Here is a 14,727-nt window from a genome sequence, read left to right on the forward strand (position 1 = left end):
CGTGGTCTGAGGGACCCGTTTGTGCTATTGCGAATGGGCGTGGCCTAATGTATCCGGGCGTGGCCTAATGTAGCTGGGCGTGGCCTGCACTGAGTGGGCGTGGCCCGCACTAGTGGGCGTGGCCTGCTATCCCGCAGGGCGCTCAGGAGGACTCGTATTTTCATCCCCTTCCTTTTCATGAAGGAATGAGGCGCGTACAGAACACAGCCCTGCAAAACGATGCATTAAACCCGCAACCTCAGCTACAGACGAGGCAGATTTCCACCTTAAAGAGGTTAGAAACATTTCCGTGTGCAGTCGCTTCAAGCAGCCGTCTCCGCTTGAAGAGCTGCCACAGCTTTCAGGTCGGAAGCAGAATCCTGAACTTGCTTTCAGCTCCCGAAGGAGCTTCGTGGGGGGCAAAGGTCCCGTCCCCAAGCTGAGCTCAACTTCCGAAGGCCCCACGGCGCTCAGACCCATAGAAGCCCCGTTGCCATAACGACAGCGCCCCCACCCGCCGGCCGCTGTAGTGTGACGTCATCACTGCGCGACGGCGCGACGCGGGGCGATGGCGGAACCCGGAGAGCCGGGTCGGGAGGAGAGAGGGAGCGGCGCCGAGCGGGAGCCGTCACCCACCGCCTCATCCCCTACCGGGGGCGGCGCTGAGGCCGCGGAGGAACCGGCGGCCGCGGAGGGGGCGGCAGAGGGGGAGGCGAGGGAGGCTGGAGGCGGCGGGGAGCTGAAGGTGGAGGCAGCGGACGGGGAGGTGAGGGCACAGCGCCGGGCTCGGCCGTGAGGGGCGGGGAGCGGGAAGCGAACGGGGCCGCCGCCACGGCGCCGCTCTCTCGTGCAGGTGAGGAGCGCGGAGGGGGAGGCGCTGGACGGGGAGGACCTGAGCCTGCAGCCGTCGGCGGCCAAGAAGGTGAAGCTGGAGCTGAAGGAGAGGAAGGAGAGGAAGCACAAAGTGGACGAAGATGAGATCCAGAAGATGCAGTGAGTGCGCCCGGGGTGGGGGGTTCTGATAGGGCTGGAGGTGTTCAGTCCAAATGCGATGCGAGGCCCCCCCGAGGGGAATGGCTCTGTTGGGACACCACAGCCATCGGGTTTGGGTGGTGCTGTGCGGGGCCAGGAGTTTGGTGTGGGATCCCTATGTTTCCCTTCCAACCCAGGATGTTCTGTATCTGCAGCTCTTTCCCAGATCCCTCTGAGCTGCCTCACCATCTGCGTTGCAAATCTTAACACAACTGGAGTGCTGTTGTTTTCTCTCCAGCTCTTTTTTATGCTGCTGGGAGGCTGAGGATGGTTGTAATGCTTTACAGAACTGTGTCAGCAGCCTAACGAGCTTCAGAATTGTGCCTGTTTGGTTTTTTTAAATCTCTGTAAGTGATTCATTCTCTCCCCTCCAGAATACTGGTCTCCTCCTTTTCTGAAGAACAGCTGAATCGTTACGAGATGTATCGCCGCTCTGCCTTCCCCAAAGCTGCTATCAAACGGGTACGACTTCAGTCATGCCTCAGCACAAAGCAAACAGGCTGAGCCTGGCCACGCTCCCAGCCCAGCCTCACACACGTACATAAACTTATTACTATGGGGGGCTCAGCAGTTCAGGACTGTGGGCACTCACACCCTCCCCTCCAGCCACATCTCAGCCTTTGTGGCCGTCCCTAGATCTGCTTATCTGGTTATGTCGTACTCAGTGCGCCCATGGGGTTTATGCAGTTTAAATAGGAGCTTATCTCACATGAAAGTAGTTTGGGGGACAGTTGCTAGTACAGATCTGTAGCTGAATAAAAGTAATCTAAAACTGTTACAGTTAGCATGTGCCCACAGCTATAGGACCTTATTCCAAAGATCATTCACTGCTGTTTCTGCTCATTTTGTTTACTGATGCTTGATTTGGCAGGCTCCAATTACTAAATATAATGTGAAGTATTTCACTGTTGCTGCATGTGCCTCATTTGACTGACTGCCTCTTCTTGGTTTGTGCAGCTGATCCAGTCCATCACGGGCACATCTGTCTCTCAGAACGTGGTTATTGCTATGTCTGGCATTTCCAAGGTCTTCGTTGGGGAAGTGGTGGAGGAAGGTGAGCAAATCACATTATTGTTCAGTAAAAGGTTAAGAACAGAGAGAGAGTGCATTGTTTAAAGCAGAACAGAGGGACATGAGATAAAGCTGGACTTTTGTGGCTTCTTCTCCAGGTCTGCAGCTTGACACACTGCCCTGCAGAGCCCTCCTGCTTTCAGCAGCAGCAGCAGAAAGCTGCTGTTGAGACTTGGGGGGAAGTGTGGCATTGTCCATATTCCACTCTAATGCTGTTAATATAATTGCCCATAAACCAGCAGAGATCAGTGAGTGCCTTCCTCCTTTTTTATCTTTTCTGCAGAAGATAACTTAGAAGTTCTTGCTCCTACATGAGTAGGCTGCAGTGCCAAAGCAAAGATCTCATTAATACTACTGTGACAAATTCAGCTTAGAAGGGAAATGTGTTATTTAAGCCTCTTAACCTGCAAGATTCTTTGTCACTGCAGTGAGCTGAGATCTTGGCCTGTGCAAGGCTGACCCAGCTGTGTGCGGGCTCATGCAGAGGAGGAAAAGATTCTTGGTTTTTGTGCCAACAACTTAGTACAGGCTTGTCACACAAAACACACGGCCTGGATGTGCAGGGATTGCCATCAGCGAGGATGATGCAGCTTTTGGCACTTCTTCTGCTTTGACTGTGTCTGCAGCTCTGTGTTGCCAGAGGCTGTCTGGATAAGCAGCTTCGCTGCTGTACTTAATTGCTTCATGTCCTTGGCAGGAGACCTGAATGATACTTACCAGAAATGAAGAACAGGGACTGCCCTTCAAGTCAGCTGTAGGCTGTTCCCTCCTATCACTGCTGCACACAAGCCCCAGAACATACTTCACGAGCTGGGGGTGGTTTTACAGTAGCAAGTTTAAGATGATGAAGCCTTGTCAAGCTCTTGCATGACCTAGTCTATTCCATAGCAGCTGGAATGTTGTTGAAAAGCAGCTGATTCTGAGCTGGTATTGGTGCCCCAAGGACTGGTTTTTCTTCAGAGAGACACACAAAGCTGTTTTGTTCTTGTGTACAGATAAAACATGAGCTGTAAACCTTGAGCAGTGTTACCTGCTGCCTTTATTATCGAAGTTCGACCAGTAGGAGGCTTTTCAAATGTCGCCTGCTGGGAGAACAGCAGAGCTGAGCTGTCCTTGCTCATGTCAACTCCTGTTTTTTTGTTTAGCGCTGGATGTGTGTGAGAAGTGGGGGGAGCTGCCACCTCTTCAGCCCAAACACATGCGGGAGGCTGTCAGGAGGCTCAAGTCACGAGGACAGATCCCAAATTCCAAATATAAAAAGATCATCTTCCACTGAAGTGTCCTGGGATCAGCAAAGAGAAGACAAGTTCAAACAAGCTTCGGTTGTGCACCGTACAGCAGATATGAGACAGAAGCACTCCCCCTCTCCTGCTTGCAGTCCTCTCCCAGGAGCCTCTCAAGCTCAATTCAACGTGGATTTCAGTAACTTCAAGCATGGAGGTTTCTGTGGATTCTTTCAGTTTACAAAACTACCATGAAAGTTCTCAGCATGGCTCATGGGATAGAAGGGCAGGGAGAAATGCTGAAGCTGCAGTTGTCCCATTAAGCTCATCCCCATAGGAGAGGCTCCCTGCCAGCAGCCCACGAGCAGCACGTTGTGTGCAGTCATTCATGTAGGCAACCATGGGGATGTTTCCTGCAATAACTGCTGAAGGCCAGCTTGTCAGCTTAGTGCTGTGCGGGCTCGAGGAGGAGGCAGATTCTTGGCCTGGTGCCTCAGGGTCCTCTGATCCAGCAGCCTGCAAAAGAAACGTGCAACATCTTCCATGTATTTACCCACCAGCATCGTGCCTGCTGCTGGCACAGCCGTGGTGATGTCTCTGTACAGAAGTGTCTTTTTTTTTGTACAATAAACTCGTTGCTATATTCTTAGTCTCCTTTGGACAGCACATGGTAATTGTGTAATGGTGTTGGTGTGATTCAAAGCAGGGAGAGCGCGCTGCGATCTGCCTCAACCAAGCCCAACATGTCCAAGAAGCTTCACGCCTCCGGCATGTATTGCTCCATATTGCTCCATGACCACGAGCAAGGGAACACGTGCTGACAGCTGATGCTTCTTAAGTCATCGCTCGGCTGCTCCTCCCAGCTGTATGGAGCTGCCTGGAATCCATACAATGGGGAGCGTGAGGAAGAAAAGGAGGGGGGAAAAAAATGCAGGAGCCCGTGAGGAGGTTAACAAGTTTAATTTCTTTTCATGGTTCACAGAACCAATAAATGCATGAGTGGAAATATACTGCAACAAAGTTCCAATACTGCCTAAAATTCAAGTTCAGACTTGTACATCACCCACCTGTGCATCCAGTAATCCCCTCTGAGCACACTTCTCACTAAAGGTAAAAGATGCTGAGGCCACGTGCTTTTCCTGGGGTAACTGCCATGTAGTTACACAAAGGATTAAGTTGGCTCTCATAACGTAGAGCCCTTAAACAAAAGGCTCTAAAGAGTAAACTTTGCTAATCATCATCAGTGGAGTTCTGTCCTCCCACCTACATCTCGTAGAAAGGAAGGGGGTGGTGTTTTACAGTACTTCTCTCCATAAAGCAGAAGATAGTGGAAGTGATTTAATTGTCACACAGAACTGGGGCACTCGAGTTGCTGAAGCAAGAGATTTGCTGCCAGCAGCTTGGGCCCAGCTCTGGTCTGTCTGCCCACGTGGAAAGAGAGGTAAGGAGCTCTGTGACACTGCAAATAGGCACCGTGTTGGAGAAAACCCCTTCTGCCCATCCATTCCTTATGCTGGCTGGAGATGAAGCTCTACTCAAACAAAAAGTCACAAAGTGTGAAAGAAAGGAACCTCCCATTTTCAAGCAGCTGGTGAATAAAAAGGAAGAATAGCAGTGCATTCCACCTAAGGCAAGCGTTCTCTTGCTTCACGCAGAAAGAAGAAAGCACAGAAGCACGTAGGTTGACCAAAAGTTCAACTTCTGCTTATGTGGGCTTTGTGCAGTTCATAATGGTACTTACAGTGAGCTTTTGCATATAGGTTTGTTTCACAGCAAGTCTGGAGATACACAGAGACTTTATTTCCTCCCTCCTCTATTACTCTGAGAACTGCGCATGAAAAGAGTTTTATTTCAGTATGGAAGATATCTTGCATTTCTGACCCCTGCTTTTACTTCTGGATTCTATGCACGAGGCAGTACTGGTGAAGGAAATGCCCGCTGATGCTTAGAAAGTTAAAGTGCATTTTCCTCTAGAGAACAGGCCTGACGGGCTGCTCCAGAACGTTGCTCCATCACAGGCAGCACCACAAACCCGAGTTGTGCACTGAGCTGGGGATGGGTCACACAATGTGCTCCAGAGAAAACAGCAAAGCTGTCTAACAGGAACCAGGAGAGGGCTTCCCTGAGGAGGAGGGAAAGCCATCTTGTGAAAGGCACAGCACCAAACATCAGCTCCAGCCCTGCAGAGTGGCGGCAGGCGCAGAGCCCTCTGCCAAAGGCAAACTCTCCTCCTTTCCTTTCATTTGTGCCCATTTGCTTCTGGTTTCCAGCAGGCAGGTCAGGCTCTCACTGCCGCTGTCACAGCTGATCGGAGGCAGGGTCAGTCACAGCTGGGCAGGCAAAGACACCACAAACTGCATTGGAACAGCACAGTCTGCCCCAAGGCTGTTCAGACCCCGCATCCCAGCACAGCTCCCAAGGAACATTAGTCAGGGCTACCTTCAGCACAGTGGAGTCAGACACCAAATCACACTGATGATCTTAACAGTGACAGCAGACAATCAGCCTCTATCTCTTACATACCCTCTTTTACAGAGGGTGAGCAAACAAACACAGCAAGGACACTCCCAGCTCCCCACAAATCACAGCAGCGCCTCGGCGCCCAACGCCGTGCTGCAGATATGTCCTTATTGCCCCAGAGCTGCAGGAGAGCTCAAAAGATACCAGGAGTGTCTGTTAAAGTGTCTGTAAACTGCTCAGCAGCTCCAGAGCTGGGCAAAGGGAAAAGTACATCAGAGCAAACTCAGCTCGTACATCACTGCTTTCTTTCGTGGTGCTCCCAGGCCTCAGCTTCTCATGGCTTGTAAATCAGAGGCTGTTCCTTGCATAGCAAGCAGGATTAAAATCTATTACTTTAGTTAATCTAAATACAACGAAGTAATGCTTACACACACACATTAAAAAAAAAATCCAACAGAAGAAAGTTATGGGTACTGTGTGCCTTTACACAATCAGAAAATGCACCTGAAATCTGCTGAACTGCCATGAATTCTGCACACAGTACAGATGCTACATTTGATGGGCAGGGATGGGCACTCACCCTGAACACAGATGGAGGTGAATGTTCCACCATGCTGTGCCAGAGCAGCACGAATTACTAATTAGACCAATCCCCCCATTCAGCCACGCAGACTTCAAGCAAAGGTAAGAATACAAAGCATACAAACCCTGCTTATTTTCACCTCCATCCCCCGGTGAGCAGTTAGCAGTGTCAGCCTGCACCCAGGGGACCCTGCTCAGCACCCTTCTCCTGACCCACACACCAGAATCCCTGCTAGAAGACGTGGAACACTGAGCATGAGCCCAGAGCTATGAAAAATACACGGCCCTGTAGGAGTGCAGACAGCTATTTCTTGGTGTTCCCACTGGTGAAACTTGGGAAACACAATGGTTTAAGGACACCACGTGTCCAAAAGGAAACACAAAGGCCTCATTCCATGGTTCAGCCAACTTCCATCACCCCTATTCTTTGACTGTAAAATTAAAGACAGATTAAACAGCACTTGGTAATGAAATAATGAATTCCTCGTTGCTTCTGCATCAAAAAAGCCAAACGTTGCAGGATTGAGAGTGATTTAGACCAAGTCTAATACACCACCACCTCTTTTTCCTAGAGGTGGAAAAAGAAACCTGAAAGAATTCCTCTTCTATCCTGGCTCTGTTCTTGAGGGGTTGGTGAGCTGTAGCTCCCTTCCTCCACATGGGGAAACCCATTCTGCATCTCCCACACCCCCTGACCTCAGTTTCTCTCTCTGTGTGACAATACACATGCTTTTCACATCACAGCTCCGAGCCACATTTTCTGCCCTGCCTATTCTCTGCCACTCCTTGATGCGGTGAATTGAACTGCACTCCTTTTGCTGCGCTCTTTGGCACGTGTCACTGGGCAAGAACACAAAGAGGAGGGCAGAAAAAAGCAGAAATCCTAACGCCAACCACCTGCAGGCAGAAGGGCTGACAGCAGACTGTCTCTGCCACCGTGTGCATGAAGAGCCACGGTGTCCCCACGCCAACTTCAGGCCTTTTGTTTGCAGGCTGGGTGCTGCCCTGGTTCAGTGGCAGGTGGTAGCACCATATTGCCAGGACAGAGGGAAGTGGCAGCACACGGGTAACTCCTCGTTGCTCCCGTGCTGCTCAGCCAAGCTCTGCCCTTTCTCCCTGTACGAAGAGTATTTTGCAATCACGGTTGGTTTCCACTCTTTGTGACAATCAGTTCTCCAGGAGGTTGACCTGTTTAGCAGCAATGTAATCAAACTCGCTGCCTTAGTGCTGGTGGTGGTCTCCACTCCTGAGCAGCTGCAGCCTACTGTCAGAGCTCAAAGAGGGGATTGTATTTCCTAATTTCCTGCAGAAGGCGAGCCTTGTCCATGTTGGCTTCTGCAAGGGCTATTTTCATGTTCTGAAGCTCTCTTTGCAACTCTGGCACTTCCTTTAACTACAAGAGACAGAGAAGAAAAAGAAAAACAAAGCAGGAGTTTAGAAAGGTAAGCAGCAGGGCAGATCTAACTACACTCATGCACACACAAAGCTCACTGACAGCCACCAGTTTGATTTGCAAAGTACTTCTAACCGCTGCCTGAGGACTTCCATAGCTGTCAGCAGAGCCAGCTCAGGCTGCCAGAGATGCATTTCTAATGTCTACTTTCTCTTAAGACTTCCTTTCACACTTCTAGCCCTAGGAGTAAGGCCTGCAGCAAGCTAGCAGATCCCTTAATACTCTGAATGCCTGTAAAGGGAGGTACAGACTGCTCTGTGTGCGCTCCCTATCTGCAACACACCACACCTACCAGTAAGTGCAAACAGATGCAGACAAAAGACTTTTCCTGCCCACTGCCAGCTATCTGGTTGTCTAGACAGCAGCAGGCAGCAGTGACTCACCTGCAGTCCATGCATCCCTCCTGCTGGTGCTGCCAACACACACCGTGCTGGGGCCTTGTGGCCCTGAAGAACTGACACAGGTTTGTCCAGTTTCGGTGAGTCCTCCCCTTGTGGAGCTGGAAAGAAAAAAAAACAAAAAGCATGGAGATATTTAATTATTATTTATTTGACAGGATTCTTAGGACTGCAAGAAAAACTTGGATGCTCTTTTTGTCTGAAACAAAAACAGGAAAAAAAGAGACACATCCCCATTTTAAAAGGGAGAAGCTACGCCAAAGGAAGGTGCAGAAGTGCTTCATGACTGTATAAGCTCTAGGAAACACCAGCCACGAATTCAGGCTGCCCATTCACTGTTCTAGCTGTTAATCTGTTCTGCTTGAGGTATCAGTTTTTCTGCCCAAACAATACAACAAAAGCAGTGAGAAGCAGAGAGGCAGGAATGCCTGCAGCCAGCAACTAGCCCTGCAGAGCAGCCAAAGGCTGTAGGTGCTGGCACTGAAGAAAAAGATTATTTGCCCATTCTGCAGAACTGCAAGAATCAGAATTAGGGACAGCACACACAACAGAGTGCATCCTTCCCACCACCAACCATCCAGTTTCGGCTCCAGCCTCCACAATCAGGCCCAGCAGAGCACAACCTCCAACAAGGCCTAGAGAATAAAACACGTTTGCTGACATTTCTGACCTGTTAGGTAGAAAACTCCATCATCTCCGCGCTTCACGAGGACGTGATCTATTGCCAAGGTGACAGGAACAGGGCCAGGGGAGGTGGGGTATATCTGGGGGCTGTCATCCTGGAGAATTAAACACAGCAAAACAAAAGGCAGAAAAAAGACATTAACTGCTGTGACAGCTCTGGCAAAGGGCTCCCCTTGCCCCCAGCCTTCACAGGGGTAACATTACCAACCAGAGCTCACCAAGGTCACCCACCATATGGGAAAGCCTGGCTTTATTTACGCAGAGACTTAATTTGTGCAGAAAGGACTGGCAGGGATCACAGCACAGTTCTGCCATATCCATGACAAAGGCTGGGGAGAAGCCATCTCCCCTGGGATCACTCTCACAGTTGTCCTGCAAATTCCTGATTCAAAAACCTATTAAAATGAAGCCAGTATCTCTAAGTCTGGAGATTCTCAGGTTGCTGTGGTTCCTGCTTGCCAGTGGAACAAGCTTATTGCTTTCAGAAAAACAGTTTTGTCCGCCTTTACATCAACCAGCTTTAAATAATGTGGTTTTTTTCACCCATAATTCTTTACACGCTTACCAAAAAGGTCAAATAATTCTCATTTCACACAAGCACTTGGGGAAGAGGTATTTAATTCTCTTTCCCTTCAGTCTGCAAATAGATCATCAACAAAGCTGGGGAGAGAGTCTGAATGGCAGGCTCCTGTTTCTCCACCATCTGAGCTTGTGTTACCGTTTGCCCATTAGAAACAAAATAAAACACCATCAGGGAAACAGGAGCTTTGCAGAAAGGCACAGCGATCCCACATCATCCTTCCCGAAGCAGAACACCGAGGTGAGCCCTGCTCAGGATCCCGCCTCAGCTCCCTACACACCCACCTTCAACGTGATTTTGGCATCCACGACTTCAATCTCCATGGGGATCACCTCCGGGATGATTTCATCCTCAAGGAAGGGGCCGAGGTTGGTAAGGAAGGACATGAAGAACTCTGCTGCGTAACTGCGGAGCAGCATCTGAAGGAAGCCGTTCTGAACAGCGAGCGGGGAATGCACAGCAGCGTGAGGCCCTGCTGCGAGGCGCAAGCACACTTGTGGCTGGGTCTGAGCAGCTTCAGGGGCTGAAGGCTGCTCCACCTCTGCATCTCCTGAAGCAGAAAGCATCACGGAAACACAGAATTATTAAGGTTGGAAAAGACAGCTGCAGTCCAACCCTCAGCCCGTCACCAAAATGCCCACTAAAGCACGACCCTGAAAGACCTCACTGCAGGACATCATAGAATCATAGAATCACCAAGGTTGGAAAAGACCTCAAAGCTCATCCAGTCCAACCGTTCACCTCTTACCAACAGCTCCCACTACACCATGTCCCTCAACACAACATCCAGCCTTTCCTTGAACACCCCCAGGCTCGGTGTTTCCACCACCTCCCTGGGCATCCATTGCAGTGCCTGACCACCCTTTCTGAAAAGTAATACTTCCTCATGTCCAGCCTGAATCTCCCCTGCCGTAGCTTGAAGCCATTCCCTCTGGTTCTATCACTGATGGCACGAGAGCAGAGGCCGACCCCCAGCTCACTACAGCCTCCCTTCAGAAGTTATAGAGAGCAATAAGGTCTCCCCTGAGCCTCCTCTTCTCCAGGCTGAACATTCCCAGCTCCTTCAGCCTCTCCTCATCAGCCCTGTGTTCCAGATCCCTCACCAGCTTTGTTGCCCTCCTTTGAACACGTTCCAGGGCCTCAATATCTTTCTTGCAGTGAGGGGCAATCAGATGGCATCAGTAGTAAGGGAAATGGTCAAAATAGGTCTCACAAGAAATCACATAATCACAGAATGGCCTGGGTTGCAAAGGAGCACAATGCTCATCCAGTTCCAACCCCTTGCTGTGTGCAGGTCCCCAGCCAGCAGCCCAGGCTGCCCAGAGCCACATCCAGCCTGGCCCTGAATGCCTGCAGGGATGGGGCATCCACAGCCTCCTTGGGCAACCTGTTCCCATAATAAATAAGACCAGGTTTCAAAACACTCAGAGTTCACATCCCAGAAGCTGCCACCAGAACCAGGCTCCTTAATCCCCCAGGCCCACCCACCTCTCTCACCATCAGCACAAAACCAGCCTTCATTTAGCATTAGCACAAACAGAGCAGAAACTCTCAGCCTCCCAGAGCTGCTCACCACCACACAACCTTCTATTCGCTCTGCCCCCTCGTGGTTACAGACAGCATGGATCAATAGCAGCCCAACTGAGCACGTCTGCACTCAGAAGGTTTGGGTTGCAGCTGCTCCTGTGCTTTCCATTTGTTTGTTTCTTTAAAATTCGAACACATCTGTAGGGAAGTGCCCCAGCCCAGAAGGGTTATTCTCAGGCAGGGATAATTTGGGGTTTCTCTAGGGAGTTTTATCCCTCTTTTTGCTGATTTCATGCACTCCAGAAGAAATTTAAACACTTCCATGAAGGATGAGGGTTTCACTGTGCTGGACACCACACAGCTTGACTGCACAGGTACTTCAGCTTTGTGAACACTGAAGTTAGAACGGAAGATTCCTTGAGAGCAGCTGGCAAATGACCCAGTTGTAAAAGCCAGAGCCTTACCCACACAGCCACGCAGGTATTGCCACATCCCAACATTGTTCAGCTGCTCTGGAACCACGTTCATGACTTGTAAAGCAACAGACAAATCATCACCTCGTGCCTCTATGGCACAGTTCACTTCGTTCATCTTCAGTAGAAGGACAGACACCTGAAACACAGAGGGACAAGCTCAGCCAGTGGAACACAGCCACACGGTTCACTTCAAGGCTCAGTGAGAGACAGCATCACAAGGGAACAAAGCTCTGACCAGCTGCAGGCTGGGCTCCTCGCTCTGGGAAGCTGAGCTGTTTATTTCAGGAGAAGCTCCGCTCTCGTCCTCTGCCACCAGGTTTGCTCTGCTGCCTGCATTGCTGTGCAGCTGGAGAAGATGCCCTGAAGGAAGAGGGTCCAGGCTGGGCTCTGAAATAGAATGGAACAACAACAGCTCGATTCTTGGTGTTTTTTTTTTCTGGTCTCAGCATCTGCCTTAATCTCACGACCTGAAACATCCTCCAGAGAATGCTTTCCAGTTCCTTGGATGAACCTAAACAATGTGCAGCTGAAGTGAAGAATACTCACTGCAATGCACGGCATCCCTACTTCCAACCATCCTTTATGAAACCCTCCCCAGAAGCTGTGGCACATCTGCCCACCTGCACACCACCTCTCACTCTACTATGGCCAAATGCCTCAGAGCAGCACAGTGATGGTGCTGGGAAAACCCTCCCCACTCATTTATACTCTTCATCTCAAAAAAAAAAGCATCTACAAAAGCATTAAGAGCCACTGTGGGTGAAAATGCTCATCATCTTCAAAAAGAATGAGTGGCACAAGGAATCCTGCAAGAACACAGCATGAGCTGCACTGTTAGCTGGTGTGAAGTAAGAGAGGGGACGAGGACACAGCTGGACCCTGGTTACCAGAGTCTGTGAGCATTACAAAGCCATCGCTGCCATCGCTGTCCACTGACAGCCCATCCTCAGGACCACTCCCATCCACAGACGTGGTGTCAAAGGAATGTTGGGATGCTGTCCTCTTCATGGAGAAGAAACGCATCCGGCTGCTGCCACCCCCTGGAGTCACGGCCCCCTCTTCTGCTTTGGGCACAGAATCCCTACAAAAAAATACAACAAAGAAAAGGACAAAGGCAAACAGCTTAGGATTACACAGGTACTGCACTAAACTCTGCATGCTTGCAATGCAGGCTTTCGTCTACTTATATTATGAAGGTCTGACACCTCTCTGGTCCAAATGGCACACAGACAGAGGGAGCCGTCGACCTACATCTTCCCCCTTTCCCAGCAGCCTTGCAGGAGGATAGCTCACTCACTTGGCTGGGGGGAGAGAGAGCATTTTCTGCACAGTAGAGGTCATCTTCTCCCGGCTCAAGCTCAGAGCATCTTTTGTTATAGACATAGCTTCTTTGGTGAGGTCCATGGTAACATGCAGAGCTTCCTTGGTGGCATCCTTTGTGATGTGCAGTGCACTAGACAGCTCCACCTCCAGGTTCTTCAAAGGGAGAAGCTCTGCCTGGCCATTGAGAGAGGGATTTCCTCCTCCCGGGGGGCCGGCACTGGTTGAGGTTGGGCTAACAGGGAGGGGAGCAGGGCTCTGAGGATGGCTGCCAGGCTCTTCTGCTCCTTCTGCAACCAGGGCTTCCACAGCTTCCTCTATCAGACCTTTCTCCTCCACACTCTTACTTGGTGGGGCTGTGCTCAGAGCTCCATCGCTTGCAGATTTTGGAAGCCTCTCCAGTGGCACATTGGTTGCTCTGGCGCCTGTATTTTCAGCCTCATTGTCCTCTGGGACCCCTGTGCTATTGCACATCCCCTTTTCTGAACCGGTCTCGGATTTCTGCTCCTTCTCCTCAGCTGCCAGCTCCTTCTCTTCAGCTGCCAATCCCTCCTTGCTGTCTGAAGGTGAGAGCTCCGACTCTATCAGGCTTGTTGTATCTGAGTCGAGGGATTTGGGCTCCAAGCAGGAGCCTGGTGTCGGGTTCATGAGCAGGGCCACTTCAGCACTGTGGAACATAACTCCTACCGAAGCAGACATGGGATCTAAAGGACACCCAGTCACCTCCTGGGTATCTTGGGTCAGCTGCTCCTGTAGTGTTTGCAGAACTTCTTTCATCCTGAGCAGCACCAGGTACTGGTAGTGGTTGAGACGAACTTTGACATGAACAGAGGAGGACAAAAGCACGTGGATATCAGCAGAGGCTTCCAGCTCTTTGTCATCTACTCCATCATTAAATTCACACTCAGATTCTCCCAAGGCATCCATCGTCTCTGGGACCTTGTAGATGCTCTTCAGATCCTGGTCAGTTCTTGATCTTTGACAAACTCCATGCTCTCTGGGAAGGTTCTCGTTCTTGGAGTGATTGCTAAAGCTGGCAGAAGACTTGATTTTCAAATCAGAGGCAGATGATGGCTGTCGTTTAGATATCTGAGCTTGCCCCCATCTCTTGGGAAGACAGGCCCAAACGGAAAGGGGAAACGGCTCAATAAAGCTAAGGGCTCTGCCCTTTGAGCTCTCAGCACCCTCGAAGTCCAGGCAGAGCTCAGTGAAATTCACAGACCACAGATCTTCAGAGGCAGAGGTTTTGCGCAGTGGCTGAGGAAAACCTGAATGCTTCTGAGGTCCAGCATCCACCTCGTAGGCATGGCGCAAGAAAAGGGTATGGAGGAGGTTAAAATTGTCCTGGGATCGTGGGAACTGGGTGTAGCTGGAGTGGAAGAATTCGGAACCAGCAAATTTACGGAAGAGGCTCTGGAGGTCCTGGCAGCTGCAGAAGGGAGCATGGCGGGTGTTGGTGGCCGTCATCTCCGACGTGTGGATGCACAGCGCCTGCGGGCGATCCTGATGGGCAGCGACTTTCTTCTCCACAGGGATGCTGAGCTACAAGAAAGAGGAAGATGTTTTTCACACAGAAGGTGGTGAGGCATTGGAACAGGTTGCCCAAGGAGGCTGTGGATGCCCCAGCCCTGCAGGCATTCAAGGCCAGGCTGGATGTGGCTCTGGGCAGCCTGGGCTGCTGGTTGGGACCTGCACACAGCAGGGGGTTGGGACTGGATGAGCGTTGTGCTCCTTTGCAACCCAGGCCATTCTGTGATATGATATGACAGAAATTCAGCTGTGGAATATATAAACAGTTGAGAAGTCTTGGTCTCTACTAAAATCCCAAGAGCTGAACTAGATTCTCCTTTGAGAAATTGAATAAAATTTACAAATCAGGGAAGAGAAATGAGACACAAGGAAAATATCACCTAGATGGCAAACATCACAGGATGTCAACGCC

At 50.5% G+C, this 14,727-nt stretch overlaps 2 protein-coding genes across 4 annotated transcripts in view; one reads left to right on the plus strand and one right to left on the minus strand.

Annotated features, from left to right (window-relative positions):
• The first annotated feature begins 526 nt into the window (after nucleotides 1-526).
• Nucleotides 527-4,129, plus strand: TAF11 (TATA-box binding protein associated factor 11). Its single transcript, XM_048925725.1, has 5 exons — nucleotides 527-745; nucleotides 833-972; nucleotides 1,386-1,473; nucleotides 1,969-2,065; nucleotides 3,228-4,129. The coding sequence occupies exons 1-5, from the start codon at nucleotides 548-550 to the stop codon at nucleotides 3,356-3,358; spliced, it is 654 nt and encodes a 217-aa protein (XP_048781682.1). The 5' UTR covers nucleotides 527-547; the 3' UTR covers nucleotides 3,359-4,129.
• Nucleotides 4,130-4,249: 120 nt separating this feature from the next.
• Nucleotides 4,250-14,727, minus strand: part of BLTP3A (bridge-like lipid transfer protein family member 3A) — a 28,205-nt gene continuing 17,727 nt past the window's right edge. For 2 of the 3 annotated variants that reach the window (XM_048925670.1, XM_048925671.1), the window contains 8 exons: nucleotides 12,763-14,327; nucleotides 12,353-12,546; nucleotides 11,701-11,852; nucleotides 11,454-11,601; nucleotides 9,747-10,012; nucleotides 8,869-8,977; nucleotides 8,184-8,299; nucleotides 4,250-7,740 (listed from right to left, as the gene is read on the minus strand). In XM_048925670.1, the coding sequence (XP_048781627.1) occupies nucleotides 7,615-7,740; nucleotides 8,184-8,299; nucleotides 8,869-8,977; nucleotides 9,747-10,012; nucleotides 11,454-11,601; nucleotides 11,701-11,852; nucleotides 12,353-12,546; nucleotides 12,763-14,327 (2,676 nt within the window). In that variant the 3' untranslated portion in view covers nucleotides 4,250-7,614. Of the gene's footprint in view, nucleotides 7,741-8,183; nucleotides 8,300-8,868; nucleotides 8,978-9,746; nucleotides 10,013-11,453; nucleotides 11,602-11,700; nucleotides 11,853-12,352; nucleotides 12,547-12,762; nucleotides 14,328-14,727 lie in introns of those variants that run through there. The other variant, XM_048925672.1, reaches the window with a different exon arrangement.

Source organism: Lagopus muta, chromosome 24, assembly GCF_023343835.1.
Source record: "Lagopus muta isolate bLagMut1 chromosome 24, bLagMut1 primary, whole genome shotgun sequence".
Classification (NCBI taxonomy): domain Eukaryota; kingdom Metazoa; phylum Chordata; class Aves; order Galliformes; family Phasianidae; genus Lagopus; species Lagopus muta.

What these genes read in the sequence shown, in the direction of transcription:
- TAF11 (XM_048925725.1), top strand. Translation starts at nt 548, where the DNA reads ATGGCGGAACCCGGAGAGCCGGGTCGGGAGGAGAGAGGGAGCGGCGCC. An exon ending in TGGAGGCAGCGGACGGGGAG is followed by an intron (nt 746 to 832) that starts GTGAGGGCACAG and finishes TCTCTCGTGCAG; the next exon opens with GTGAGGAGCGCGGAGGGGGA. An exon ending in TGGGGAAGTGGTGGAGGAAG is followed by an intron (nt 2,066 to 3,227) that starts GTGAGCAAATCA and finishes TTTTTTGTTTAG; the next exon opens with CGCTGGATGTGTGTGAGAAG.